This window comes from Physella acuta, unplaced genomic scaffold, assembly GCF_028476545.2.
Source record: "Physella acuta isolate Inbredline_101_S28 unplaced genomic scaffold, ASM2847654v3 ptg000709l, whole genome shotgun sequence".
Lineage (NCBI taxonomy): Eukaryota > Metazoa > Mollusca > Gastropoda > Physidae > Physella > Physella acuta.
In genome coordinates, this window is record NW_026732228.1 from 342,303 (window position 1) to 367,535 (window position 25,233).

At 36.0% G+C, this 25,233-nt stretch overlaps 2 protein-coding genes across 3 annotated transcripts; one reads left to right on the forward strand and one right to left on the reverse strand.

The window, feature by feature from the left end:
• Positions 1–1,988: 1,988 nt before the first annotated feature.
• On the reverse strand, positions 1,989–16,564 carry LOC131949659 (BMP-2-inducible protein kinase). 2 transcript variants are annotated; one of them, XM_059311509.1, is made up of 18 exons: positions 16,365–16,564; positions 15,386–15,504; positions 14,964–15,069; positions 14,671–14,810; positions 14,412–14,533; positions 14,128–14,209; positions 13,732–13,864; positions 13,410–13,513; positions 13,082–13,164; positions 12,597–12,754; positions 12,231–12,412; positions 11,842–11,991; positions 11,599–11,745; positions 11,259–11,368; positions 11,003–11,089; positions 10,627–10,766; positions 9,413–9,502; positions 1,989–4,654 (listed from the first exon to the last, which is right to left on the reverse strand). In XM_059311509.1, the coding sequence occupies exons 1-18, from the start codon at positions 16,462–16,464 to the stop codon at positions 2,406–2,408; spliced, it is 4,302 nt and encodes a 1,433-aa protein (XP_059167492.1). In that variant the 5' UTR covers positions 16,465–16,564; the 3' UTR covers positions 1,989–2,405. The 2 variants fall into 2 exon arrangements, with proteins under 2 accessions (XP_059167492.1, XP_059167493.1); XM_059311510.1 differs by lacking the exon at positions 9,413–9,502.
• Positions 16,565–16,843: 279 nt separating this feature from the next.
• Positions 16,844–22,326, forward strand: LOC131949656 (jmjC domain-containing protein 8). The gene is made up of 9 exons (XM_059311502.1): positions 16,844–16,948; positions 19,059–19,154; positions 19,676–19,724; positions 19,813–19,909; positions 20,031–20,099; positions 20,227–20,346; positions 20,686–20,753; positions 20,909–21,043; positions 21,547–22,326. The coding sequence occupies exons 1-9, from the start codon at positions 16,854–16,856 to the stop codon at positions 21,625–21,627; spliced, it is 810 nt and encodes a 269-aa protein (XP_059167485.1). The 5' UTR covers positions 16,844–16,853; the 3' UTR covers positions 21,628–22,326.
• The last annotated feature ends 2,907 nt before the right edge of the window (positions 22,327–25,233 follow it).

Below are 25,233 nucleotides of genomic sequence, written 5' to 3' on the forward strand. Positions count from 1 at the left end.
TTAAGTTATCCTATGTACAGTTGCAAACAAATCGATCAAATGATGGACGACACAGTGTCATCCCATTCACAGCTGGGGTGTACACTGCTCACTGGATATACAAGTCTTAATTAAGTAAATACAAGGGTTCAAGGTACAGCAAGCAATGGCTGAAAACAAAGGAGAAATTTATACATGATAAAATCTGGTTTCTCCTCACTCTTGTACAGTATAGAGATAACATGTCTTTTAGTGACAAGAAAATTATAAAAAATAAAGCAAAGAAAAACTACCTCTCCCAAAATAGAATCAAATGATGGAGTTCTGATAAAAATAAATATCTGGCTGGATGCACCTATGGACTGAATACCTAAAAACCCAGCATTTGACGCTTGAGATTTTTAAAATGGTATCCTGGAATATATGAGTAAGACAGAATCTATAGACTGTCAAAATGATTGCAACAAAAAGATACAAGAAGCCACCCTAAGGCAAGAGCTGGTGGGCTAAGATCTGTCTTCCTCAAGGTTGCATTCTGGGAGCTTGGCAGCGCAGCTCATTGTTACACAAAAACAAAATGATTGCCATTTCTTAATAAATCAACTGTTCTTTCCAACCTTCAAAGTGTACAATTCCATAAAATCTAATCATTGCACATTTTTCACAGCACTATGTACATGAATAAAATAATGAGTCTGGTTACCAATGTAAAAAATTCTGTGATGTTTGGGGAGATAACCCTGACCACTAGAAATAGAATGAAACCAACTATATGAATCAACTATATTCAATCTATGCAATACTTAAATAAAATGTCTAAACCCCTACCCTGTCTTGGCCTCACCCATAAAAAACTTTCTCTGACTAAATGTTGGCACAGGTGTACAATGATTGACTAATCAGAAAATTACAAAATCAAATAAGTCGCAGTATAAAAAAAGAAAATGAATGAAATATTTGCTCCAATGGTACTCCCTAGTGTGTAGATGTATATGTAGTTGACTAGTAAACAAATGTGCTGGACTAGTGGGGGTGTACAACTCACTTTGTCTAGTCTAACTACAAGTACAAGAAAACTCTACGTCAGCATGTATTTCTCTTGTTTGAACTTGGACCATCCCTTTGACCATCAGTGCTGCAGCCAGGACCAACTGACCAGCAGGGACTGGCATCACTCATTAGCTGCCTTTCATACCTCATATGGTACTCTTCTTGTTACAAGTAAAACCCCTTCTCAGTTTTCACTAGACATAGACAACAGCTCACACATTTGGTAACACCACTCTAGGAAAATATGGAGCTACTATATTGACTGGAATGATGGGTAAATTACAAGTTATATAAGCATGCTGGGCTACTTGCTAACTACATACTTCCTCTAAAACATTGATTTGATTGGTTGAAACAAGGTGTACAAAAACATGGCTGGGAGGACATTTTGCCACAGGTAAAATATATGACTAGACTAAGTACTGAGTAAAACAGTAGTGTGTCAGACTTTGGAGAGTGGTGCACTAGATGTGTGGGTGTGTTTTTGTGGTTAATCTAGAGCTAATAACTTGCCTGAATAAAATGAGCTTACTACTCAAGTGTACAAGTGAAAAAAAAACATGGAGGAGTAGTTAAATGACAGAACCTGAATGAAGAGAAGAATAAGTTCAATGGTTAGTCTGACTGAGACAAACCAAAAGTATCACATCTGACTGATATTGATAGCTGTGAAACAAGTAAGAATGTTCCCACTTCTACTTCAGTTAATTGCTTTATACCTATGGCTTGTTGACTAGTGTTTACTAATAAATCTGTTGAAGTGTGAGGAAGGAAGCATTGATGGAACTCAGCTAATCCTGAAATTGATGAGATAGCAACAACCGACCAGTGGACAGCATGCATTAAGAAACTCCTAGCATCTATCAGCAACTGTTTCAACATACAGCAGCCATCTGCACAACACAAGACCATCATTTTACAGCTTAAGTTTAAATGCTACTTCTTACAGTAATTTTATCTATAAAAACATTTGAACTGTATTAGAGAGAAAACATATAGCAGTATCAACAATTACATATTCACAACAGCCCATCAGTGAGTCAATGCTATGTTAACAGTTCTAGAAATTAATTCTCTACCTAACATATTACATTGAGTATAAATTCATGTTCTACAACTTAATAAGATTACATTTAAAAACTTGATGTCTTGCAGTCTACAAATTTACAATAGAAGCTTCAATAACATGACAACAAAGAAGGGTTGCTATAGCAACTAACATGTCAGAGAAAGTACAGCCGACTCAGCCAAAATATACATCAACTAGAGCTTATCACCCACACCCAACATGGATGGTCAGGTTCAACCATGCACAAGTCACGATCCTGCCTCAATTTTTTATCCGGAATTTCTCAAACACTAAAGTTTCTATTGTTTTACTTCTTTACAGAGAAAGGCTCAGCATGCCGTTTGTGTTTGCGTGGCCACGTCCCTGTGTCATAGCCAGTGGCCGGCACCATGGCCCTGCCCACCTCCCCACCAGCAGGGGATGGCTGGCCCCTGTGTGAGGATGACTGGGCCAGTGGTGACTCACGCGATGAAAATTCATCCTCGTCGTTAAAACTCATGTTAGCAAAAGCTGAGGTGCTGAGATCCCTGCTGACCCGGACGTTAACACCAGGCCTGCCCTTTAACCTCTGGTATTTACTCTCATCATCGTAGTCCCCAACAGTGTCCCACACCACGTCTTCCTGGCCACCCAGGTCCCTGGCTGTGGAGGGTTGGGGTGGGGAGGGGTTGGACACCATCGGGAGGTCTGCAGGGCGCTGGATGGATGGTCTGACTAGGGGCTGTCCAACTGGCTGTTTACTGACTGGCTTGTACAGCGCAGGCTGTTGTTGCTCTTGGATGCCCTGCAGGGGGATGTGTGGAGCCACATAGGGCCGGGGTTTGGCTGGAGGAGGAGAAAATAAGGCTGGACTTTGTGTGGAGGGCAACACCTGCTTGTTCTGGTACTGGGAGAAGGGCAGTGTCACCTGTACAGGCAGGGCGGGCCTGGTGGGGACACCCGCAGCTGGGAAGAAAGGGGCGTGTCCAGGCTCTGGCAGGGAGTCTTGTAGTGTGGGCAGGCTCTGGTTGCTGGCCTGTTGTGTGCCAACACTGGGGAGGGATGTACTGCCATGTTTCCTGTCATTGGGAGGTGAGAACATGGCAGCTGGAATGGATGAGTTGGTCAGCTGGTTGGTGGTGCTAACCTTCTTTATGGAACGTTTCATTGCTTTGTTCAGCGGCACCGCTCCAAAGGGGTCTTCAGGTATGGCCACCTCCACAGCAGGCCTGGCTTGTACATTATTTTCTTGAGTGAGTTCAGTTTTGAAATGAATGTTGTAGCTAGTGCCAGAGGTCCCAGTGGAGTGTCTGGCGGCCACGGCTGCCCCCTGCTGAACCACCAGGGCTGGAACCTGTTGAGGTGACAGAGCTTGTCCCAGTATTGCCAGGCTGCCTGGCTGGGCCTCGTCTGGTGTCTTGATGTACATGATGTCTTCCATGGAGGGGGACACTGTGCTGGAGGATGGGCCCGTGGAGCTTGGGGTAAGGGAGCTGTTGAAGGGGGCACTGCCAAACACATCAGACTGCTGCTCACCCTTCCACGAGCTGTACGACTCACCAGCAGACGTGGTGACTGAATGGCAACTGCCTGGGCTGGTCACTGTGGAGGAGTTGTTGCTCTTGCTTGTCTTGTGTTTGAATGGAGCACCTTCAAAGACATCTGAAGACATGCCAGTGACAGAAGAGGTACCAGAAGCTTGAACAGAGGCTGGGGTGGATCTCTTGGAGGTTTTAGGCTTGAAGGGGGCAGCAGAGAAGACATCCAGGCCAGCCTCCAGCTCTGGGGAAACTACCAGCGACGAGGAGGTCATGGCAGCGTGGTCAAAGTTGGCTTCAGCTGGCTCAGAAGCCACAGCACTTTGTCCAAGACAGTTCCTGCCAACTGAGGGATGGTCTGAAAACGCTGTCAAGCCCTGGTTGGTCATCCCATGTTGGTTAGCGTAGAACAAGTGTCCAGTACTGTCCCCAGATGCAGAGTGTGACCAGGACTGGGTCTGACCACCGTAAGCGTCCTGCAGCTCATCGTCATCCAGCAGGGGCCGCACCCCGTACTCATGCCCCACAATCCTGTCAGAGTTGGGGGGGTACTGCGCTGAGCTATGGTCTCCATTGTTCACCTTGACGGCCACCGCAGGGTCCACAGGCCTGGATCCAAACTCATCATCCAGCTCCTGATAGCCAAAGTCGTTAGACTGAGCTCGCTTTGAAGGGTGATCCTCCTCCGCATAGGATGAACTAGACTCCTTTCTAGCTCTGGGCTCCAGTTTATTGACAGCAGCGCCAACAAGGCCCACATGTTGAACATCATCGTGGACTAGGTGCTTCACATCCCTCAAGCCGTTACCATAGAAACCAGTTTCAGTTTTCCCCTCATCTTGTTCTTCAGTTTCATCTGAGTCAATCAGCTGGGAGTACTTAGCTCGAGCTAAAGCTGCCAGAAGTTGACCCGTGCCAAGAAAATCTCTGGCGCGTGACTCTGCTGGAGCAGGATCTGTGAGCAGGGCGTCGGTGTGAGCCACCTTGTGAGCACTCTCACCATCAGAGCTGTCACTGGACGACTGCTCCCTGGATTTATCTACAAAATTAAGAACAAAAGTTAGTCATGTCATCAAACAAACCTTGAACTACAACAGTAAGTCATTTGACGCACCTAAGCTTTAACTATAAGACTAAGTTAGTTGAAATTAATGTAAAAAGTTGTTTTTTTAAAGATGGTAGCTTTAGACGTTAGTAAGTAGTTTCAGCCTCTTGCTCAAAAGATTAAAAAAAAACAGGGTCAGATGAGGACACAGCACTAGCAAACAAAAATTCTCCAGTTGTTTTTGTACATCAGAAAACACAAGAAACAAAAAAAATGAATTCAAAAATGTTCTTGTGCAAAAATATTTATTGCATTAGGTACGCTCAATTCTCACAATAAAGACTCTTTGAATCATTATACAATACTACTATCAAAATGGCCAGGTTTATACTTCCATTGGGGTTATTAATTCTAGAATCCCGAGAATTAACTTATATTAACTTTATATAAAGCAATTCAGGATGTAATCGACAAGTTTAGAGACAAAATAGTTCAGTTTGAGGCAAATCTTATTTGCACGATATGTCAACAAAAATACTTAATTCATGTTGGTGTCACATGTGTATCATGTGACACCAAGTCTGTACACTCAGTGGAAAAAATACTTGTATGAATAGAGCCATGCATTAAATACAGAATTGGTTAGTAAATCACTTGACATAATTATCATACATTTTAAATACAAGAAAATACATACAGAATAAATCTTTTAGATAAAAGAAATGTGGTTTTTAAACAAAACTTAAGACAAATACTTCCAAAAATCATTCGAAATTTTATAATAAATAATTTAGGGGATATCTATTATACCTTCAAGCAAAATGCCAGATTTGCAAAAATAGAATACACTGAGACATAAAGATGTTTAACAGGAATGAATACTTCAACTTTCAGGCCTAACTATATGGGCTGTTACACTAACAAGTGACCTGATAAGCCAACAACATCCAAAATCTAAATTTTTGCTTCCTTTTTTAACTACTGCAACCTTTACATATGTGTCTTAACATATGCGTAAGCTTTTAAATAATGCCTGAAATTGACTATACTTAATTGCTTATAGTTTAATGTCTGTTTGATCTCAGAGATATCAAGCTCTAAAGGATGAGGAAATGGTCTAGCATATGACTAACACAAACATCAGCTCAACAATCAACTTCAAATGGTCAAGTCTAGCACATGACTAACACAAACATCAGCTCAACAATCAACTTCAAATGGTCAAGTCTAGCACATGACTAACACAAACATCAGCTCAACAATCAACTTCAAATGGTCAAGTCTAGCACATGACTAACAATCAGCTCAACAATCAACTTCAAATTATCAGACTTATAGAAAAAAAAATAAACTAACACACACCCTGCACATTTATGGAATGTTAATTCATGATCAGATTAAAAAAACTCTTAAAATATATTAATTGCACTGTTTCAATTATATAGAAAGAAATTTAAAATAACACCAGTAAAATGGATATACAAAACATGTGGTCTATCTACTGCGTTAATCATTGGTAGAAAAAGTATTCAAAAGTAACTTTTTTACTCATTGTCTTGTTAAAAAATTGCTCTCTAAATATGTGAGCATACATTTGTGTGTACTAAGCAATACTGAAACTCTGATATGGTGCTTGGTAAATCTTTAAAAATAAAACAGTTATAAACATACTCTTGTATAGAAATTGCACATCACTGAAGCACTGAAGTATAAAATAATTTCTCAATACTGTGGACATTTAAAGCCTTAGGATTTCATTCAAATGTACACAATCATGTTGCAGGGTATAAAGCTTATGTCAGCTACATCTCAAAGTTTCTGTTTTACAACTGTACTAGTGGATCTTAACTAACCATAACCCAAGCAACCCCTCAACCTTTTTTTCCATACAACTGTACTAGTGGATCTTAGCTAAACATAACACTAACCACATTTCAACACTATTTAACACAAATATTCCAGTAAAAACAATGACTGCAGTGATCTGGTTTGTCGCAATAACGCTGTGCATTAAAAAAAATTAAACTTAAAAATTTAAAAAAAAAAAAAGCTAAAAAGATGTGGAGTAATGAGCCAAGCAAAACACCAGTTATTTAAGTCTGTGGATAATTTGGATAACTTTAAAACAGTTTTCCATTTTACACAGAAGGAATGTAAAAAGAAATCTTGGTGTACATAAAATTTTTGTTCTTTACATTGATAAAATGAAAATTAAATAATCTGGTGTTTGGTGTTTAATGCTCTTCTTCTGCCATTTCCTCATCAAATTAAAGTCATCATGTCTATCAGGTAATGAAACAATTTTTTGGCCACGCTCAAGGTTTTTAAAATACAGAAATGTGTGTATAATTAAAGCAAAAAAAAAAATATAATACAATTCTAGAAAGAAAAAATAAACAAGAATATTAACAATGACAGTATTTACATGACAAAATGGCTATGATATAGCTCATGCTCACACAAAAAAATCTCCGCACATTATAAACACAAGCCATGTGCAATGTTAATAAGCCATCTTGTATAAGAGGAAACATGCCTAGTTGATGATAGTTTAGTGGCTGTATTTATTTTAAACTGCTGTATATGTATACTTCTATGTCTAATAACTACAAGCTCCTTAAAACTCAAGGTCATGCATCACCTTAAAAACAAACACTCCACATATTACAACATGATAATGGCACTTAAAAAATTCAGTAGGACACATTTAACCGGTGATCTAGGATGAAATCAGCTAGCATTCCTTAAAATACTTTATCTTGTAGAGCAGTAAAAAGGAAATGTTGCATTCCAAGAAATGAAAGAGGCAAGTGGCCATAATTTTCCACTGGAGCTCTAAGCAGGAAGCCATCTGGGATGTAAGGGAACTCACTGGTCAGAAATTTACCACTTTTGGCCTGGGAAAATAAATGTGCGCCACAAGTTAGTCACTGTCAACAGCGGCTTAGGATCTGGGTTAAATGTGACGCTTGGCATGACGATTTGTCAACAAAAATAAGAGGGGAAATAAAAGTGAGGGGTGTCCAAAACAAGTGGGAGTGTTGGGTGCAACTATAAACCATAAAAAAGTAGTTCTCAATTACTTTCAATCAGGTATTATTTAGAAAGTGTTTACAAGGTCTCTTAGTATACACTTCTTTACAGGTACTGTACAACAGTTTTAGGGCCATTCATAAGTTGTGATATGCAAGCTTGAGGTTTCTTAGGTTCAATTCATTTCACGGCTTTACAATTAATAGATTTGAGTTTAAGTTTAATACTTTTAAACATGAAAAAAAAGGGTCAAATATCAGGCAATAGTTTTGTAGTGGTACAAGTGTAAAGCTGGTGGCTAGCATTAAAAAAGTGCAGTAAAAGTTGTAGCTAGCACAGAGTGTGGTCACATTTATTTCACCAGGCCATAAAGTCAGACAAGTCTGGGCCACAGGCACACTGACCTGCTCCATACAATCAAAGAGGCTACATCAACTCACTCTTCAAGATACAGACATGCTTTCTGATGCCATTAAAAAAATACAACTACTACACCAAGTGTGAGAGAATAAATCAATCTTAGAAAAAATAAATACTAATACACCAATTGTCATGCAAAAGTGCAGAAAAAATGGAATGAAGTTAAAACAAACCAAAGATGCAAACAGAAGATAGTGGGCAAAAAATGTGCTTGAAAATCATAACAGCATAAAGCTAGTCAATGATTTATTTTAAAAGTTGAAGCAGCATTTTAAAGTTTATTAGTGTTCACACTTCAGTCAAACCAACTCAATGAAGGGGTCTTCACAGCATTGAACAATGAGCACATTAGAACAGGAACACTAGGGATTAGTAATCAGCTCAGTATTTTTTTCATAGAGAATAGATTTTTAAAAATCTACACACAGAGTATTTTTATAGAGAGTAAAAATAAATGTACATTAGGTCAACAGATCTATGGTAACACATGAGGAGGCAGTTTCTTAATGTGTCATCATGATTGGTGGGGAGAGGGGGGGGGGGGGAAGGAGAGATGGTAGCATCTGTTTTTACAACTGACCATATATTTGAGACTCTCGACATCACAAAAAAGGCAAAATTTTAAAGCCATCTTTCTTAAATCTTTAGGGTTAATAATAATAGGATCAGCCAGAAGAAAAGAATAAATGTCCTAGGTTAGCTACAGGGGATTAGGGTCAACAAAAGGGCAGGTAAGGACATTAACCAGGTAAGTTTGTTATTAGAGAACATCCAACACCATCTACTCAATGTTTTATCCATTAGTCCCATTTAGCACCTAGATTAAAGACATCCAGTTACAGTCACCATCAGATCAGAGATATGATCATGTTAAAACTAGATTAAACTCTTTACATTCTTCTAATAGTAAACAAGCAGTTTTTGGAAGACACTGAGCTACTTCATACTTCAAAAGCTTACCCATAACAGCATAAACAAAGATAATTCATTTTTCCCCTTCTATGTAACTTTTCTCAACATACAGAATGGGCCAAAGTAAAGATTATATGTGTCAGTAAAATAACACTTCTCTAATCTTCAGTACAATAAAACAAAAGCTAATATTCTCCCCATGAAATGTAATAAAATTGTTTTGAGGCTACGGCCAAACGAGTCACATGCAAAGATTCTTCCCACTGTATCAGATACTATTAGACCAATATTTAAAAACCTAGAATACAATAGATGAAAAGCCAAGATTGTCCCCATTCTCTGCAATGCTATTAGAGTAAACATTTTGAAGCGTGGGGTCAGACCTACCAGCTTTTTTGAATGGTGCATTACAGAAAGGATCAGATGAGTCAGAGCCAGACATCACAAGATCTTCACGACTTTTTACATTGGAAATGCCTGTGGTAAGAGACGTGGGTTAAGAGAGACAAGGAAAGACGAACAAGTCAAACTACTATAATAATTCCTCTAACACAAGCTGCTTTAAGTTGATCTGTCAAGTTTCACAAGACTTTATCCCCTAAAATCACTTTGTGCTTTATACAAAAATGGGGGAAAAGTGAGGTCATGTGACACAAGGAGGGCGGGATAACTGGTTATGTGTTAGCACTCTGATTAAATAAATGTGAAACGAACATATTAGTGGGGTGTTATGTCTACAGTATAAACTCGCTCATAAGCCTTGGCCCTTGACCCTATTTTTGAGGTTAAGCAACAGGAAAGGGTACGAATTCCATGTGACCCACCACATTAAATACATTCCCCAAGTATTGAGCCCACCACATTAAATACATTCCCCAAGTATTGAGCCCACCATATTAAATACATTCCCCAAGTATTGAGCCCACCATATTAAATACATTCCCCAAGTATTGAGCCCACCATATTAAATACATTCCCCAAGTATTGAGCCCACCATATTAAATACATTCCCCAAGTATTGAGCCCACCATATTAAATACATTCCCCAAGTATTGAGCCCACCACATTAAATACATTCCTAAAGTATTGAGCCCACCACATTAAATACATTCCTAAAGTATTGAGCCCACCACATTAAATACATTCCTCAAGTATTGAGCCCACCACATTAAATACATTCCCCAAGTATCAAGCCCACAACATTAAATACATTGAGCGAGTTTACACAAGAATGCTAGCAGGGTTATTAGTGGCATCACAAACTGATATAGTTGAATATTTTTCACTACAGTGTTGCTCTCATTTAGTTCAAGGATTGCTGAGTTTACATAACAGTTGCAGCTCTCATTTGTGGTCATTAACTTTTGACATTTTGGATAAATTAAAATTAATTTAAATTATCCAAAACCTATTGAAGTTGGTCCCTAAAACTGTTGTTTTAAAATATAAAATTGTGTACCAGACAGTATAAAAACAAGCAAATGCTGGGCAGGAGGTGATTAAACTATAATGTCCATCCCTTCCAGAAAATAAAAAACCAAACAAACCAACCCAGTGTAGAGTATACAAAGATAAAACTGGTGGGGGCATGTGAAACTTACTGGTGTTGGAGCCTCGCCTGATTTTGTCAAACTCTTCCCCAAACATCATGTCATCATTCTCTGTACCAAAGTTGTCATCACCAAAAGGATTCCATTCCACAAGGTCAGCTGATAATGGCCGGGTAAACTTTTGAGAACCTCTGAAAAAGCATTTTTTCTTTTAACTTTGTAAACATACTAGTGAAGTAATAATGTGTGGTGCTGGAATTGGTTTTTATCTGCTTAAGCTAATGTATGCAATAATTACCTATTTATTGAAATAGAGCGTGGTAATGAAAACAATTTAGATCCAATGAACTCTATGAAAAAACTAATGAATTCTAAGACAAAATTAATATTTAAGTAAGTGAAGAACTGAAAAAATACAGCAACTTACAGCGGAGGTGGTGAATTAATGGGTGTGTTTGTTGCAGACTTTGATTTTGTCTCATTTGTAGCAGACAACTGATTACCATGATAGGCTCTGGAGAAATATCAACCATTTAAGTTTGACTACACATTGGGAAAATATCAACCATTCACTACACATCACTATTATGAAAAAATTATCAAATGGCTATTTAGTAAGTAATTTCAAAACACAACCTTTTTTTTCAAGATATCAAAGCAAAAAGCAGTAGAATATTGAATACCTAAAAGCACTTCCTTTTCCTCCCATGGTCAAGAATGATGTATCACTTACATTCCGTCGATGTCGATTCACTTTGCTATCAGCGGGTGGATTAAGTAGGAGGGAACACGACTAAAAAAAATATTACCAGAATTAATCTTTGTAGACTAGAGTTATAAGGAATTTCTGCACAAGATATCTTATACTTAATATATAACATAATTTATTTATCTTTTTTTAAACAATACCCAATGCTTGCTTCAGGGGAAAAATATGAAGATTTAAAAAAAAAAATTGATTTAAAATAGCTGCTAAAAAAAGAATGATTATTAAATGTACATTAGAAATAAAATTGTACAAACTGAATTAGGCTCAGAGGCTATAGTTCTGTTCTGTGGTAAAAAGGGGCGTTTAAATGTGGTGTCACTTTGTGTCTTAAAGGCTGGATCTGACTTGGACATATCTTCTATAACATCATCATCAAGGCTTATCAACTGGGCTGTCTTGACCTGTAGAGGACCACATAAGTTCACCAATGCATGTTGATATACACTAACCACGATATCCTCAGATGATTAAAAATGTGATGAATACCATTTCCTTACTTCATTGCTTGAAGCACTGGTGACCAGCCTTTCCCCGGAGCCTCCCCTGTCACTGAGAGCATGATTGAAGCTGCTGCTTTGTGTCAGGGGTGCCTGTAGTGGGAACTGTGGCATGGAGTTGGTGTACATCTGGTACATGCCCATCTGGTGCTGCACAGAGGGAGAAGCACTTATTGAGTGGGCTAACATCTCGTTAAAACACCGTCTAATGTTTGATGATATTTCAAGTCTACTTCATGTCATAATATTAAACTTTAATTACAAGTTTGTGAAAATTTTGGACCAGTTTATAAAAAAAAATGCATTGAAAAAGCCAAACCTACCCAGTACTTATTTGACAAAGCTACTATTTTGTAATTGAAGTTGATGAAAACCATGTTATCACAAACCTGTTGAGGCATGAACTGCTGTTGATGACCATAGAAAGACTGAGAGGGTGTGATCATGTTGGTCTGAGGGTAACTTGTCATGGGGGATACCTGGGGGACAACAGGACCAAACATGGGGGACACTGGCACTGCCATCTGGCCAGGGTACTGTGGTGAAGGGGCTGGCTGGGGGCCAACATCCACTGCCAAAACAAAAACACACTCTACATGCTTACCCACTAAAGTAAGTAATCAACTATTTTCAATTTTTAAGATAATAAATCAAAAGTATCCTAAAGAATGTTATCTGCTATGATAGTTGAAAACTAAAAATGTGATAAAACATCACATAAGAGATAAATGTGAGAAGATAAGCAGATGACTAACCAACTGGAGTGTTGGGGTTGCTGGCAGTTGGTCGCCGTCGAGGTGCGATGGATGTCTGAATAGGAAGTCCAAGGGAAGCTGACACTGGCGCAACCTGACCCCGAGGCCTTTGTCGTGGAGCAACTGTCGTACTTTCTACAGTGACGATTGTCTGATTTCTAGCAAGTAATGGTTAAAACTTGTACATTTCAATTAAATGTAACATTACACTACAGTATTTCACTAAATATAGGCCTGCATATATTTTATGATAAATAATGCATGAGTATTTTACTAATGATTAATCAAACTGCCATTTTAGATTCCATTAGCAAATAAATGAGTTTTTTAAAAGAAAGAATATTTAAAACAGATATTTTAAATGGGCATTCTTGTATTAGTCAATAGGCAAATACAGTTTACTTCAAAGCATTAACAAGAGGGGTTATATATGTCTTTTTAACAAGCGACTATTTAAAAAAAAAAAGATTTCAACATGTGCCTACTTCTGTGCAGTTGATTTAATTTGTTTAGCCTCTGATTCTGTCAGTGGAGTTGGTAAACTTCTAAGATCAGGCACAGCTGAGGACTGAATTCATTCACCATAACAATTCAAATCTTGTGCCATTTACATAAACATCTATAGAACTCACATTTTAAATGCTAAATAATGCAAATCCACTATACAAATAACCCCACATTCAGTACATATTGTGTGGTATAAATTACTATTAAAACTTTTACCCCTATCAATGCATTAAATCCTACTTATATTTTCAGTAATATGCTATTACATGTTAATGTGGTGTTAAAAAATTATTGTTACACACTTACATTCATATTTGGCACTGGATTTTGTTTACCAGCTAAATGAAAGGCAACATACGAAACTTGGAAAATATCTGGTCTTTTTTGTGGATCTTTCTCAAGCATATATGCTGGAATAAGAGAGTTAAGATTTTAACATTGGTACATAGCAAGCAGAGAGTGTTTAATAAAATTTTTTATAATTGAATTTAGGTCTATCTTAATTGTGTAGCTGAAATTAACTGTTAATTTAAAAATACAATAGGTATAGCATATGTGTAGCTGAAATTTACAGTTAATTATAAATACCATTTAGGTGTAGTATACGTGTGTATCACCAAGAAAGTACCTATTAAAGACATGAGAGCAGTGGAGTATCTACACAAATCTGGAATTGTATAGTTGACACTCTGTATGGCAAGGGAGCTCTCACCAAATGGAAGGGTGAAAAAACACAGCTTATACAGTAGACAGCCTAATGCCTGGGACACAACAAAAAATGTAACAAATATGAATTGAATGAAAAATCACAACCATCCAATAAAATGACTTCTGTCATGTAAAACACCATGAAATTATTTTTTTTCCTATTGTTTGCTATTTTATTCTTTTAAATTGTTGATCACTGGTACTTTAGCTACAAGCATAAAAATCCTTAGGATGTAGCATTTAAAAAATTAATATAATATTACATAGCTAAGCTAAGTAATTAAAAAAATGTATTAAAATTATGTTTAGTAGCTACCCAAATGTCTGATTTTGTAGTTATAGGGGTTCCACCATATAAATCTATCATTTCTGGAGCTCTGTATGAGAGTGTGGTATATCTGAAAAAATAACATTTTTATTTACAGAAAATATTTCACAGGGGCAACAATTACATACATTTATAAGCATATTTTAATTAAAAATAGAAATCAATTTTATTAAAAATCTAATCAAGCTTTAAAATAAATTTATCTTTTAAGAGAAGATTATAATAGCTTTCATACACTACATTTATTTTAAATGGAAGGCAAATAAACATACTTTTGAATTTCTTCTTCAATAGCAGTAACCTTTTGTTGTGAAGGATCCATTACCCTTCCTGTAGCACTTCCAAAATCACATAAAACATAATTACCACCATCTCCCAGCAGTATATTTTCAACCTGAAAATACAGGGATAAACTTACAAAATCACTCTAAAGATCTAACATGCCGGTTGATTTGTAACTTCAAGTCATTAACATTTTTTTAAATTTATCCAGTTGGTAATCCATTAAGTTTAAAAAAAAAAAAGACAAACCTTAAGATCCCTATGTATGATTGGGGTTTGACAATGATGTAGACGCGAAACAGCTTCACAAGTGTCACAGAATATCTTAAGTATTTCTTTTTCTGTAAACCCTGAATCTATTTTTTCATTCATTACTTGTATAACAGACCCTGAAAGAGAATTGGTAACAAAAGAACACTCAAATAAATTCTACACTGACTGGCAAATATTCAGAGGGATGACAAAATTCAAATTACTGGCAAGTAAAGGAAATAGAGTCTATAAAAATTTGTGAAATAAATGAGAATGTATTGAAGATTTACCTCTACAATATTGCATTAAAATAAGTACTTCATAAACACGATTAGACGTCACTGTTATACTGGACTCTATGTAACGTATAGTGTTTTTGTGGCCACTCAGATCTTTCTGAAATGTTCAATTGATAAATCCTATTTAGCAACTGCTTGGATAAAAGAGTTAATACAAGTCACTTTAACAACTGGCTCTTAACATAATGTCAAAGCTATCTCATATAGATTTATTGCCACTGCTAACATCTCAAATAAAATAATTTTTAAATTTGATATTAACTTCATTTGGAATTACTTATAATCACCCAAAAATTTCAAAATTTCTTCTTTCCCTAACAATTATACAGTTTAGTCCATTACAATTATTGTGACTCAACATTTAACATTGTAAACATTGCAAAATTAAGGTTTAGCTAAGAAATAATAATTACCATTATTTTTATTTCTTTTTGACACACGGCAAGATCCCGGTCATTGTTGACATACATTCTCTTGAGAGCAAGTCTGCTTCCATTAGGAAGTTTGACAAGGAAAACAACAGCAAATCCACCTGTTAAACCAAACACATCATCTTGTTATAACAGATGCAAAGTATAGATTTAATTGTGCATTTAAAATGACAATTAAGATTTAAAAAGTTAATAGGGTTAGTAATAGGATAAAAGCTATTATTAAACTATAATGGGTCCTAGTTTCAAGTATTAGGAAATGATTGCAGATGAAAATGATTTGTGTTCTAGAGTGCTGAAATGAAATATTACTCAGATTAAAAACTTAAACTAGTATCTTGCAATAAATTCATTCAGCCTATATTAATGAAATGGTAATTTGGCCTCAATTATAATTAAGCTCAGTAATATAGCTATTAGAACTATGAATTAGGCTACATTCAATTTAGATCTACATGATCATAGTAATAAAATAGCACATAGTATAGCCATGCCATAGACCAGGGTTGAAACAACTTATTTTGGGACAATAGGAGATTTTCAATTGACATTATTTAATAACAGACAGTACAGTTATAAATAGATTATATGTGACATATCTGACTTTTAAATTCAATGTGAGTAGGATTTATTATCCTCTTTTAGTTTTAAGTAAAGTTTAGTACAAAAGGCAGAACATCAGTAGTCTGCAACCAGGTCAACAGCCAGTCTTGTTGAGTCTAACTAAGTCAAGGCAATCAACTTGTATTATAAAAAATGATGAATAAGCCAGTGTGATATTTTGATAATAGAGAGATTGCTCTGCAAAGAAAACGCAAACATATACTATTTTACAGTCGTTTATGTGTAATCAACCCGTGAGTCTAGTCTAGACGTTAAAGAAATGTTTTGTTTGGCTAGCTGCTAGGAACCGCCCACTCCCCGCCCCTAGGACTGTTGTGCTAGAAAAATTCGGGCTCACCTTCTGCAATTACATCGTCAACAACTACAGAATATCGCCCGATTTGAAAGGTTTTCCCAATAAAGGGATTTTGCTGATTCGAACCAAAAAGTTTTTTCATTGTATGGTTCTTCAACCAACAAGAAGTACTTTCAAAATAAAAATAACATTTTTTCTAACAGATTACTCATAGACGGTGCGCGACAGAGAATAGCCACTTCCTGTTTAGTTTACTTATGACCACTTCCTTATAAAAATTAGTTTCGAATCATTTATATCTATATATAAGAAAAGAAAATATTGAATAGTAGTTCTCTTTTTAAATCCATATTGTTATCTTATTATGCAGGCCTAAACCAAGAATACGATTTAATCATTCAGTGTTTAAAAAAGAAACATAAATTTTATTTTATTTGAAGTCGGGGGGGGGGGGGGGGGGGGGGGGGGGGGGAATACCTTAAAATTAAAAAGCATCACCATTCTACTTTTTGTTTGTTGATGAAACGAAACATGCTGTCACCGCTGTGTTGTTTCTTAGGTGTATTAATTTTCTTAGATAGTTTTTCGATAAAAGCAGATGAACTTAAAATTGACAATGGTGGCTGGTAATAATTCATTTTTATTTTAAAGTAGTCTTTACGTTTCAAGCTTAAATCACTAAAAAATGGTACAATTATTTTTGTCCTCCTCGTAGCCAGGCTCAGTCAAAAGCTCAAAAGCTAGTCTACGTGTAAAAAAAAAATTCATAAAAAACGTTTTAATAACAAGCTTTTATGTAATGATGCACTAAAAAGTAGAAAATAAATTATAGACTACTATTTAAATAACTATAAAGAAAAGCGTGGGTCACTTTAGTATCTATTGGATACCTTTACTAATGTTAAGGAAGACACCCACGCTTTTCTTTATAGTTATTTAAATAGTAGTCTATAATTTATTTTCTACTTTTTAGTGCATCATTACATAAAAGCTTGTTATTAAAACGTTTTTTATGAATTTTTTTTTCAGTACTTTACATGTTTTATTTACAATAGAGTTACATGACTAAAAACCATTGCGCGCCTACTGAACATCACGTTCAGTAGGCGCGCAATGGTTTTTGAACGCAGCCATTACGTGATGGCGCAGCTATTGAAGGTGATGACGCGTGTGGTGTGGTTGGCTAGACATGCCTACTAATTCGGTCCAAATTTTAATTAATTCATAAAAAATTAATTAGGCATCCAATTAAGTCAAACTTAGATTCAGATTGCATTGTCTTCATGTCTTGACCCACGTGCCAACTGTGAATCGTATCGGTCAAGTAGAACTGTCCGAATTTTCACTCCTGCGTTTCCGTCTAGACAGACAGACTGTCGACAGAGGAAGTGAGTTAAATAAAAGCTTGTAAAAAGTGTAAAGACGAGAGAGAGACTCTTTTACTTTACTTTAATTTTACTCGTAGACTTTACTCACTTTATTAAAACAATGACTTAATAAAATGATCTAGTCTATTAATTCATATTACACACTTTTCCCAAGTTCCAGAAAAATGTTAAATAAACTCAAATTATGGTAATCTATCGTTTTAGTTTAGGTACATAAAATCGCCCGCGGCTAGTAATGTACGAAAAGGTTACCTCATTTTCAAGGCTTTAATCAAATATTATAGATAAATGAATAATAAACCTAAATCAATGGCTAAATATATCAATATAGGCAAGACATTAACTTTAAACAGCAGTGTTTGCGAGCAGGATTTGCTATATAAAAAGCAGCCATCTGTAAGTTAGAGTGGCTTCCCCTGAATCTTGCGCTATAAGTTTACAATAAAAAAAAAATAAACAAGATGGCTGCTATAGTAAATGAGCATGGTTGCGTCTGTTGGAAACATCGCTAGTCTAAATTTATTACTGAAAAGTTTTAATTCGATTGTTTAAAAATAGGTACATAAATGAAGCAAGGAAACATTTTTGTATTTTTCAAAACATACAATCCTCCTCAAAATGTGAAGTAATTATTAAAATTTAAGGAGTCACCTGTTTTTCACATTACTAGTCGCGGGCAATTTTAAGTACCTAAAACGACAAATTACCCAAATTATAACCTACTTAACTTAAAGGCCTATTATATTATAATTTTTATACTTTTAATAACAGATAACTTAGGCCTAATACTTATCTATATATATAATTCTCTTCTTGGAGACGTTAGAAAACAAGCTGTAAACGCGCCTAGCAGTCCCCTCTCTTCCTCTCTAGACATATCGCAACCACCCTCACCCCACATGGTCTGGTGAGCTGTGGTTCACGCTAAATGTTTAAAATCGTAGAGCCGAGTTCAGTGACGCCTATTAGGGGCAGATAATTTAGTTTGAAACGATTTTAAACTTAGGGGGGGGGTAACTAAGAGGAGGCTGCTTTCACGGGGGGGGGGGGGTTGGGGGAAAGGAGGGATTTAGTGTTTAAAGCAAATTTTTTCTGTGACAGCAATTCACAAATTATGAATTTCTGAAAAGTAGAAAATAAATAGCGGCGTGTAATACGCCGCGGATCGGCTCGTTTAATATATTTAACTTATTTAATATTTATCACCTTTTTTTACGGACATTAAAGATTAAAGAAAAATACAGTTAATTCTATGCAGACTTCACCAATCTGCACTTAGGTGAAGTATTACAACCGTGATTTGAATATTTCACAATAACTGAACACAGATTTATTTTTAATGTCTAAGGTTTACATCAAAAGCAGATATGCTGGCTTTTCCTGGACCCTGTGACATTGAAGTACGAGAAGCATCAGGATTATCTCAAGAAGAATTCTTAGATAGGTTAGCTTAGCTATTGTGCATATTTTTCTACTGGCTACCTCTTACATTACATGTGGTATGTTCCCTGATTCCTCTAGGTTTCAAGTCAAAATTAAATGATTGACCTTTCTATATTCACAAGACTGTTTAGCATAGACGACCGACTTGGTATAATATTAGTGCTGTTACTCTCTAAAATTATAAATAGCTGCGTCAATGCTCATTAATTAGCATTTTTTTAACCTCTTTTTCTTTTTACTGAAGAATGCTTTCTATCTCTAGACTATGCAAAAGCTTGATTACAATTTTTGCAGCTCTTAGTGGTTAGTGTAGAAATACAGTCATGATGATAAATGTTGTCGGTGGTAAATGGCATTGATAAAATTAGTCATCGTAAGTTGTAAGTAATAAAGCTAAATAAAAATGATGTTGGTAATTAATGTAAAAACTGAATCCTAAGCAATTTCATTTTATACTAAAATTTTCTGTGTCTCATTTACAATCAAGTAAACATTTGCCTAAAATATATTATTTTTTTTTAGATATGCTTTTGACAGACCAGTTGTACTGCGAGGAGCTACTGATAATAAAGTAAGATAATAATGTATCAATTTGTGGCTTAAGATATTTCTTATTTTAGTAAGAGTGCTCATTCAGTTTATATAAATTTTCTGTTTAGGTTTTTCAGGATCTATGTCGTAAAGATGCACTATTAAATGAGCATTCTTCCAAACGTATACGTCTAAGTTCTGCTAATACACATTCTTATGACAAAGGTTGGTTTTCTGTGGCATTTGTTTTGCTAGCTCTCTGATATAATGTAATCAAATTTTACTACCATTGATAATGTAGTTTTGTAGTTGTAACAATTATTTATTTTCTTTCACTAACCCACAGTGGATGTAACTTTGGAGTATTACGTCAATCATGTCATGAAACCCCAAGCACTTGACACTTTAGGCAATGGTAATTTGCTTATTCATATTATTATTTATTATATATATATATATATATATATATATATATATATATTTAACTTAGGATTATCGTTCCCTGAATGAATATTTTGTTATCTTCCTTTATTATCTCTCAGAAACATTTTACTGGTTTGGTGACAACAATTTTACAGAGTGGAAGTCTTTGATAGACAAGTACACGCCCCCTCCTTATTTCCTGCCTCGTATGTCAGGGGCTTACAGTTTTGGACTTGCAGGTCAGGCATCAACCACACCCAACCCAAAATTTTCATGTGTTTGATACTTTGATCATTCTAGATTTACAAAAGCAATGATGAGTTTCTATTATTAAATAATAACAATTAAGTAATATGTTGCTGCTACTATTTATATATTTTTTCTTTTTAGTCACGTAACCGTTACTCGTTGCAGATACCCCAGACATGTTGAGACTTATCAAATTAATTTATTAAAATTTAAAATGAAGTAATGAATTTACTGAATATAAAGTATTTTTATTTTGTTGGTTTGTTTTTATTTGGGTAAACTTAAATTGGAAAAAAAAAACTTTTTTTTTTTTTGAAATGCAATTTTAGGGGCAGGAACCGGAGTTCCCTTTCATTTTCATGGTCCGGGATTTGGCGAAGTTGTTTTTGGTCGTAAGGTATGCTTTACATCAACCTGGAAAAGTGAGGTCAAAAAATAGTCAGTTAAAAACATAATACAATTGTTTTTGCCTGTTGAACTTTTTGCTACACTATTTAACATAATATCAAAGTGCTTTTAAAGTGTAACAATTTGTTGTTTAATTTTCATCAGCGCTGGTTCATGTACCCCCCTCATAAAACTCCACACTTTCACCCCAACCGGACAACACTACAGTGGCTGCATGAAGACTACCCTGATCTGCATCCTTCTGATAGGCCATTAGAGTGTACTATAGGACAAGGGGAGGTAAGTCTCTGACAAACCATTAGTGTATACTGTAAAACAAGGGGAGGTAAGTCTCTGACAAACCATTAGAGTGTACTATAGGACAAGGGGAGGTAAGTCTCTGACAAACCATTAGAGTGTACAATAGGACAAGGGGAGGTAAGTCTCTGACAAACCATTAGAGTGTACAATAGGACAAGGGGAGGTAAGTCTCTGACAAACCATTAGAGTGTACAATAGGACAAGGGGAGGTAAGTCACCGACAAACCATTTGTGTATACTGTAGAACAAGGGGGGGTAAGTCTCTGACAAACCATTAGAGTGTACAATAGGACAAGGGGAGGTAAGTCACCGACAAACCATTTGTGTATACTGTAGAAGTAGAACAAGAGGAGGTAAGCCTCTGATAAGTGTTTAGAGTGTACCATAGGATAAGGGGAGGTAAATCATAGACCATTTGTTTATACTGACTAGTTAGCCGAATGTCACAGTAAGATGAATGTTACTGACTTTTCTCTCCACAGCTGATTTACTTCCCTGACCGCTGGTGGCATGGGACTTTGAACATAGACACCAGCGTATTTATATCCACATTTCTCAACTAACTCTTGGCTAGGCTTGTAATTATTTTTACACTTAATTTATTGAGATGATTTTTATGTGGTTTATGATTTCCCCATTGATTTATGGTTGGCTTTTGTTTCTGTTTTTTAAATTCTATTTGAACTGTTCGGGATTTAAAAAATTGTATACCAACATATCAGAGCTTGTTACTTTAAGGAAGTTATACGTCAACATGTTAGCCTCTTATGTGTCAAGAATGTCATATGTCATTACATTAAGAAACTCATGTCAACATATTTAGAAAGATATACATCAACATGTCACAGTCTCTCATGTGTCAAGAATGTCATATGTCATCACATTAAGAAACTCATATGTCAACACATTAAGGAAGTTATACGTCAACATGTCACAGTCTCTCATGTGTCAAGAATGTCATATGTCATCACATTAAGAAACTCATATGACAGCCTATCATACACTATGCACTATTGTTAACATGTAGCTAAAATGTGAGTTTCTGTGTTTGTATGTCTTGATGTTGGAGAAGATGATGTTTACCCTCTGACATCCTGATGTGCTTGGCAATTTTATGACTTGAGGCTCATTGTATGTTTATGTTCTTTTGTTGATGAACTGAATCAAATGTTAAAATTGATGTTGATCCATAATTTCCACAGTTGTATGTTGATAACCATATATAGTTGGTGTATGTTGATGATTTATATATTAAAGAATTATTTTAAACCATCTCTCTGTTTTCTTGTGGTATTGTTTTCTATTGGATGACTGATTGTAGACATGCCACAATGGCATTTCGTGTGAACTGTTTGAATGTGTGGAGGACGGGGGTCTATTTCACCTAGCATCACTACTTGCACTTTAACCCCTTAAAGCCTGAACTATGTTCCAAGCGTGCAAAAAATTATTTGTGCTAATTTTCTCTCATCATACTGACACTGAATTTGAGGTATATAGTTGTTTTTGAATTTTGACTTATTTTTGATGATAATTACGGTATGTCGCGAAAACGCGACATCAGGCACTTATGGACCAAACAGTAATTTAATTTTTTTTTAGTCCGGGTCATTTTACTATTTTTACTGTTACATGTTTCTCTAAATATCCATGCACAAACAATAAAATATCACAAACTGAAGATACGGACATGCAAGGAGATGTAGAATCACTTGCAAAACTCATGAAAACTATACTTTATTAGCTCAGGCATAGAGTTACATAACTCTGCTGCACCTGCTCACTGACTAACTCTTATGAATAGGTATTTTGATGTCTTTCTGTCGTAATTCTACTACACTACAGTAACACACTACATATGGAAGGACTTCCTTCAATGTGTAGAGCCTTAGTTGTCCCCGGTTACGTAATTTTCGTGAACTCTTATTCAAGGTCAACTAATAAAGACGCATATTTCTCATTGGACCTATATTTGCTATACACACAAAGCACGTGAACAAATACTGTCCTAAATGACAGTGTTCAGCCATTGAATATTCGTCCATGCTCAATGCAGCTGCTGTGGGTACTTAGTGTCACTGCTGTGGGTACTCATTGATACCGGCGTGGGTACTCACTGCTATTGTTGATGGTACCCTATGTTTCTGATTCGTGCTTCGGCTATTGTTCTCGACTGATTCTGATATTGATTACCAATGACAGTGCTGTAGCTACATATTGCCACTGGTATGGGTACTCAGTGCTGAAACAGTGGGTACTGAGTGTTGAAGCCATGTGTACTGAGTGCTGAAGCTGTTGGTACTCACTGTTGAAGCTGTGGGTACTCAATGTTACTGCAGTCTGTTCTTGGTGTAACTGCTGTGGGTACTCAGCGCTGGAGCTGTTGGTAATCGATAACGTTGATGTGGGTACTCAGCCTTAGCAGTGGGTACTCAGTATCACTCTGTGAGTGCTTAGTGCTCAAACTGTGGTTGCTTAGTGTCACTGATGTTGGTACTCAGTGCTGAAGATGTGGGTACTCAATAACACTGCTGTTGGTACTAAATACCAGTATAATGCCACTATTCAATATAACTGCAAAGTGTATGTTTGTCAGTAATCAACCTTACTGTATTTATTACGAGGTGTAGGTCTATGCTCAGTGTTATTATTGTCACGGTCACCGTGAAGACCTTTATTTGGTGCTATCCAGGATAGTGGTCCACCACCTCACTTCCTGTTGTCTATTATGTTTTTTATGTTCTCCTAATATTTTACAATACTATTTCAAAGCTAAATTCGTTATATTGTACCCAGCAACATGATCACAACATTCCAGCATCGCTCTCTCTCCATATGCCAATGTCAATGAAACAGGTGAACTCTACTTCACCTACCACATGGACCGTAACGTTCTAAAGTGCACTTTTATATATAGGCGAAGACTATATTGTAAATCCTTTACTTATTTATAATCATACTTGAATGAATGACAGCTTGGCGATGAATCGTATTTCGTTATACCTGCTTGGCACTCAAGTTCCATTTATGTCTTATTGCCGGATGTCGCGAAAACACTACAAACCGTAATTAGCAGATAACTTCCAAAATTATTCTCATACTAGGCATACTGCCTAGCTTCGCTTAGGTTTTTAAATAACATTTGAGAATTTGAATACTTAATTATTTAGCGATGGATTTGGTGTTGAGTCAGTGGCGGAACTAGAAAAAAAAGGCTCCCCCGCAAAGAAAAAATTAGGGCCCCCTATATATATATATATATATATATATATATATATATATATATATATATATATATATATATATATATATATATATATATATATATATATATGCAAAAAATCTATATCCTAACTGAGGCAACCTTTTGAAGCGGAAGAGCCAAAAGTTACAATTTTCAATAGTTCCTTGGTTTTAAAGAGCCACTAACATTTTTTTTTATTTAAAATATTTTTTTTTATTAAGATTATTAGTATTTGTTCAAGGTGGTGGAGAGCCGCATCTTGATATCAAAAGAGCCGCATGCGGCTCGCGAGCCGCAGGTTGCCGACCCATGGTCTACTTCATTGCAATATATAACCATTTTGAGAGAACAAACCGGACAAATTTAGTCCTAACTCATCTTGGGCTAGAAATAATCCTGACCACTATAAAACATGCTGGTCAAAAATATATAAAGTCGTAAGCTTGATTCGTGAATGGTTTCTCGCGTTATGTTTATTTTTTCATTTTTGGCTTATATAATATCAATTTTGAAAACTTTGATTTTTATAGCTATATCATTGTTTAGTACGTCTTATTTAAATAACAATTCAGAGAATCAATTGCTTTTTAATATACATAGTACAAAACTATTTAAATGAGCTTCGTGGGCATACCTATTTTAAAGAAGGGCAGTAAGTCATGGAATTAGTGTGAATGTTTGCCTACCTGTCAAACTATAGCTTTTGTAGATTTTAAAATATTTTTCTACGCAACAATCTCTGCTATAGTAGACCTGTTTTTTTTTTTTTTTTTTTTTTTTTTTACAAAACCACTTTTAAGATGCATGAAAAACATAATTTTTGAAAAAAAAAATCATTGTTTTTTGGTCGGAACTGGGCCCCTAAACGTCCTGGGCCCCCCCGCATTGCGGGGTCTGGCGGTATGGTAGTTCCGCCCCTGTGTTG

Bases quoted from the DNA above. Each gene is read 5' to 3' on its own strand.
- LOC131949659 (XM_059311509.1), bottom strand. From the start codon at position 16,464: ATGAAAAAACTTTTTGGTTCGAATCAGCAAAATCCCTTTATTGGGAAA. The intron at 13,865-14,127 runs GTAGCTACTAAA...GTTGTGTCCCAG, and splicing joins CTACAAAATCAGACATTTGG to GCATTAGGCTGTCTACTGTA. The intron at 11,090-11,258 runs GTATTCAATATT...ATATTTCTCCAG, and splicing joins GGAAAAGGAAGTGCTTTTAG to AGCCTATCATGGTAATCAGT.
- LOC131949656 (XM_059311502.1), top strand. From the start codon at position 16,854: ATGCTGTCACCGCTGTGTTGTTTCTTAGGTGTATTAATTTTCTTAGAT. The intron at 19,155-19,675 runs GTTAGCTTAGCT...ATTTTTTTTTAG, and splicing joins CAAGAAGAATTCTTAGATAG to ATATGCTTTTGACAGACCAG. The intron at 20,347-20,685 runs GTCAGGCATCAA...ATGCAATTTTAG, and splicing joins TTACAGTTTTGGACTTGCAG to GGGCAGGAACCGGAGTTCCC.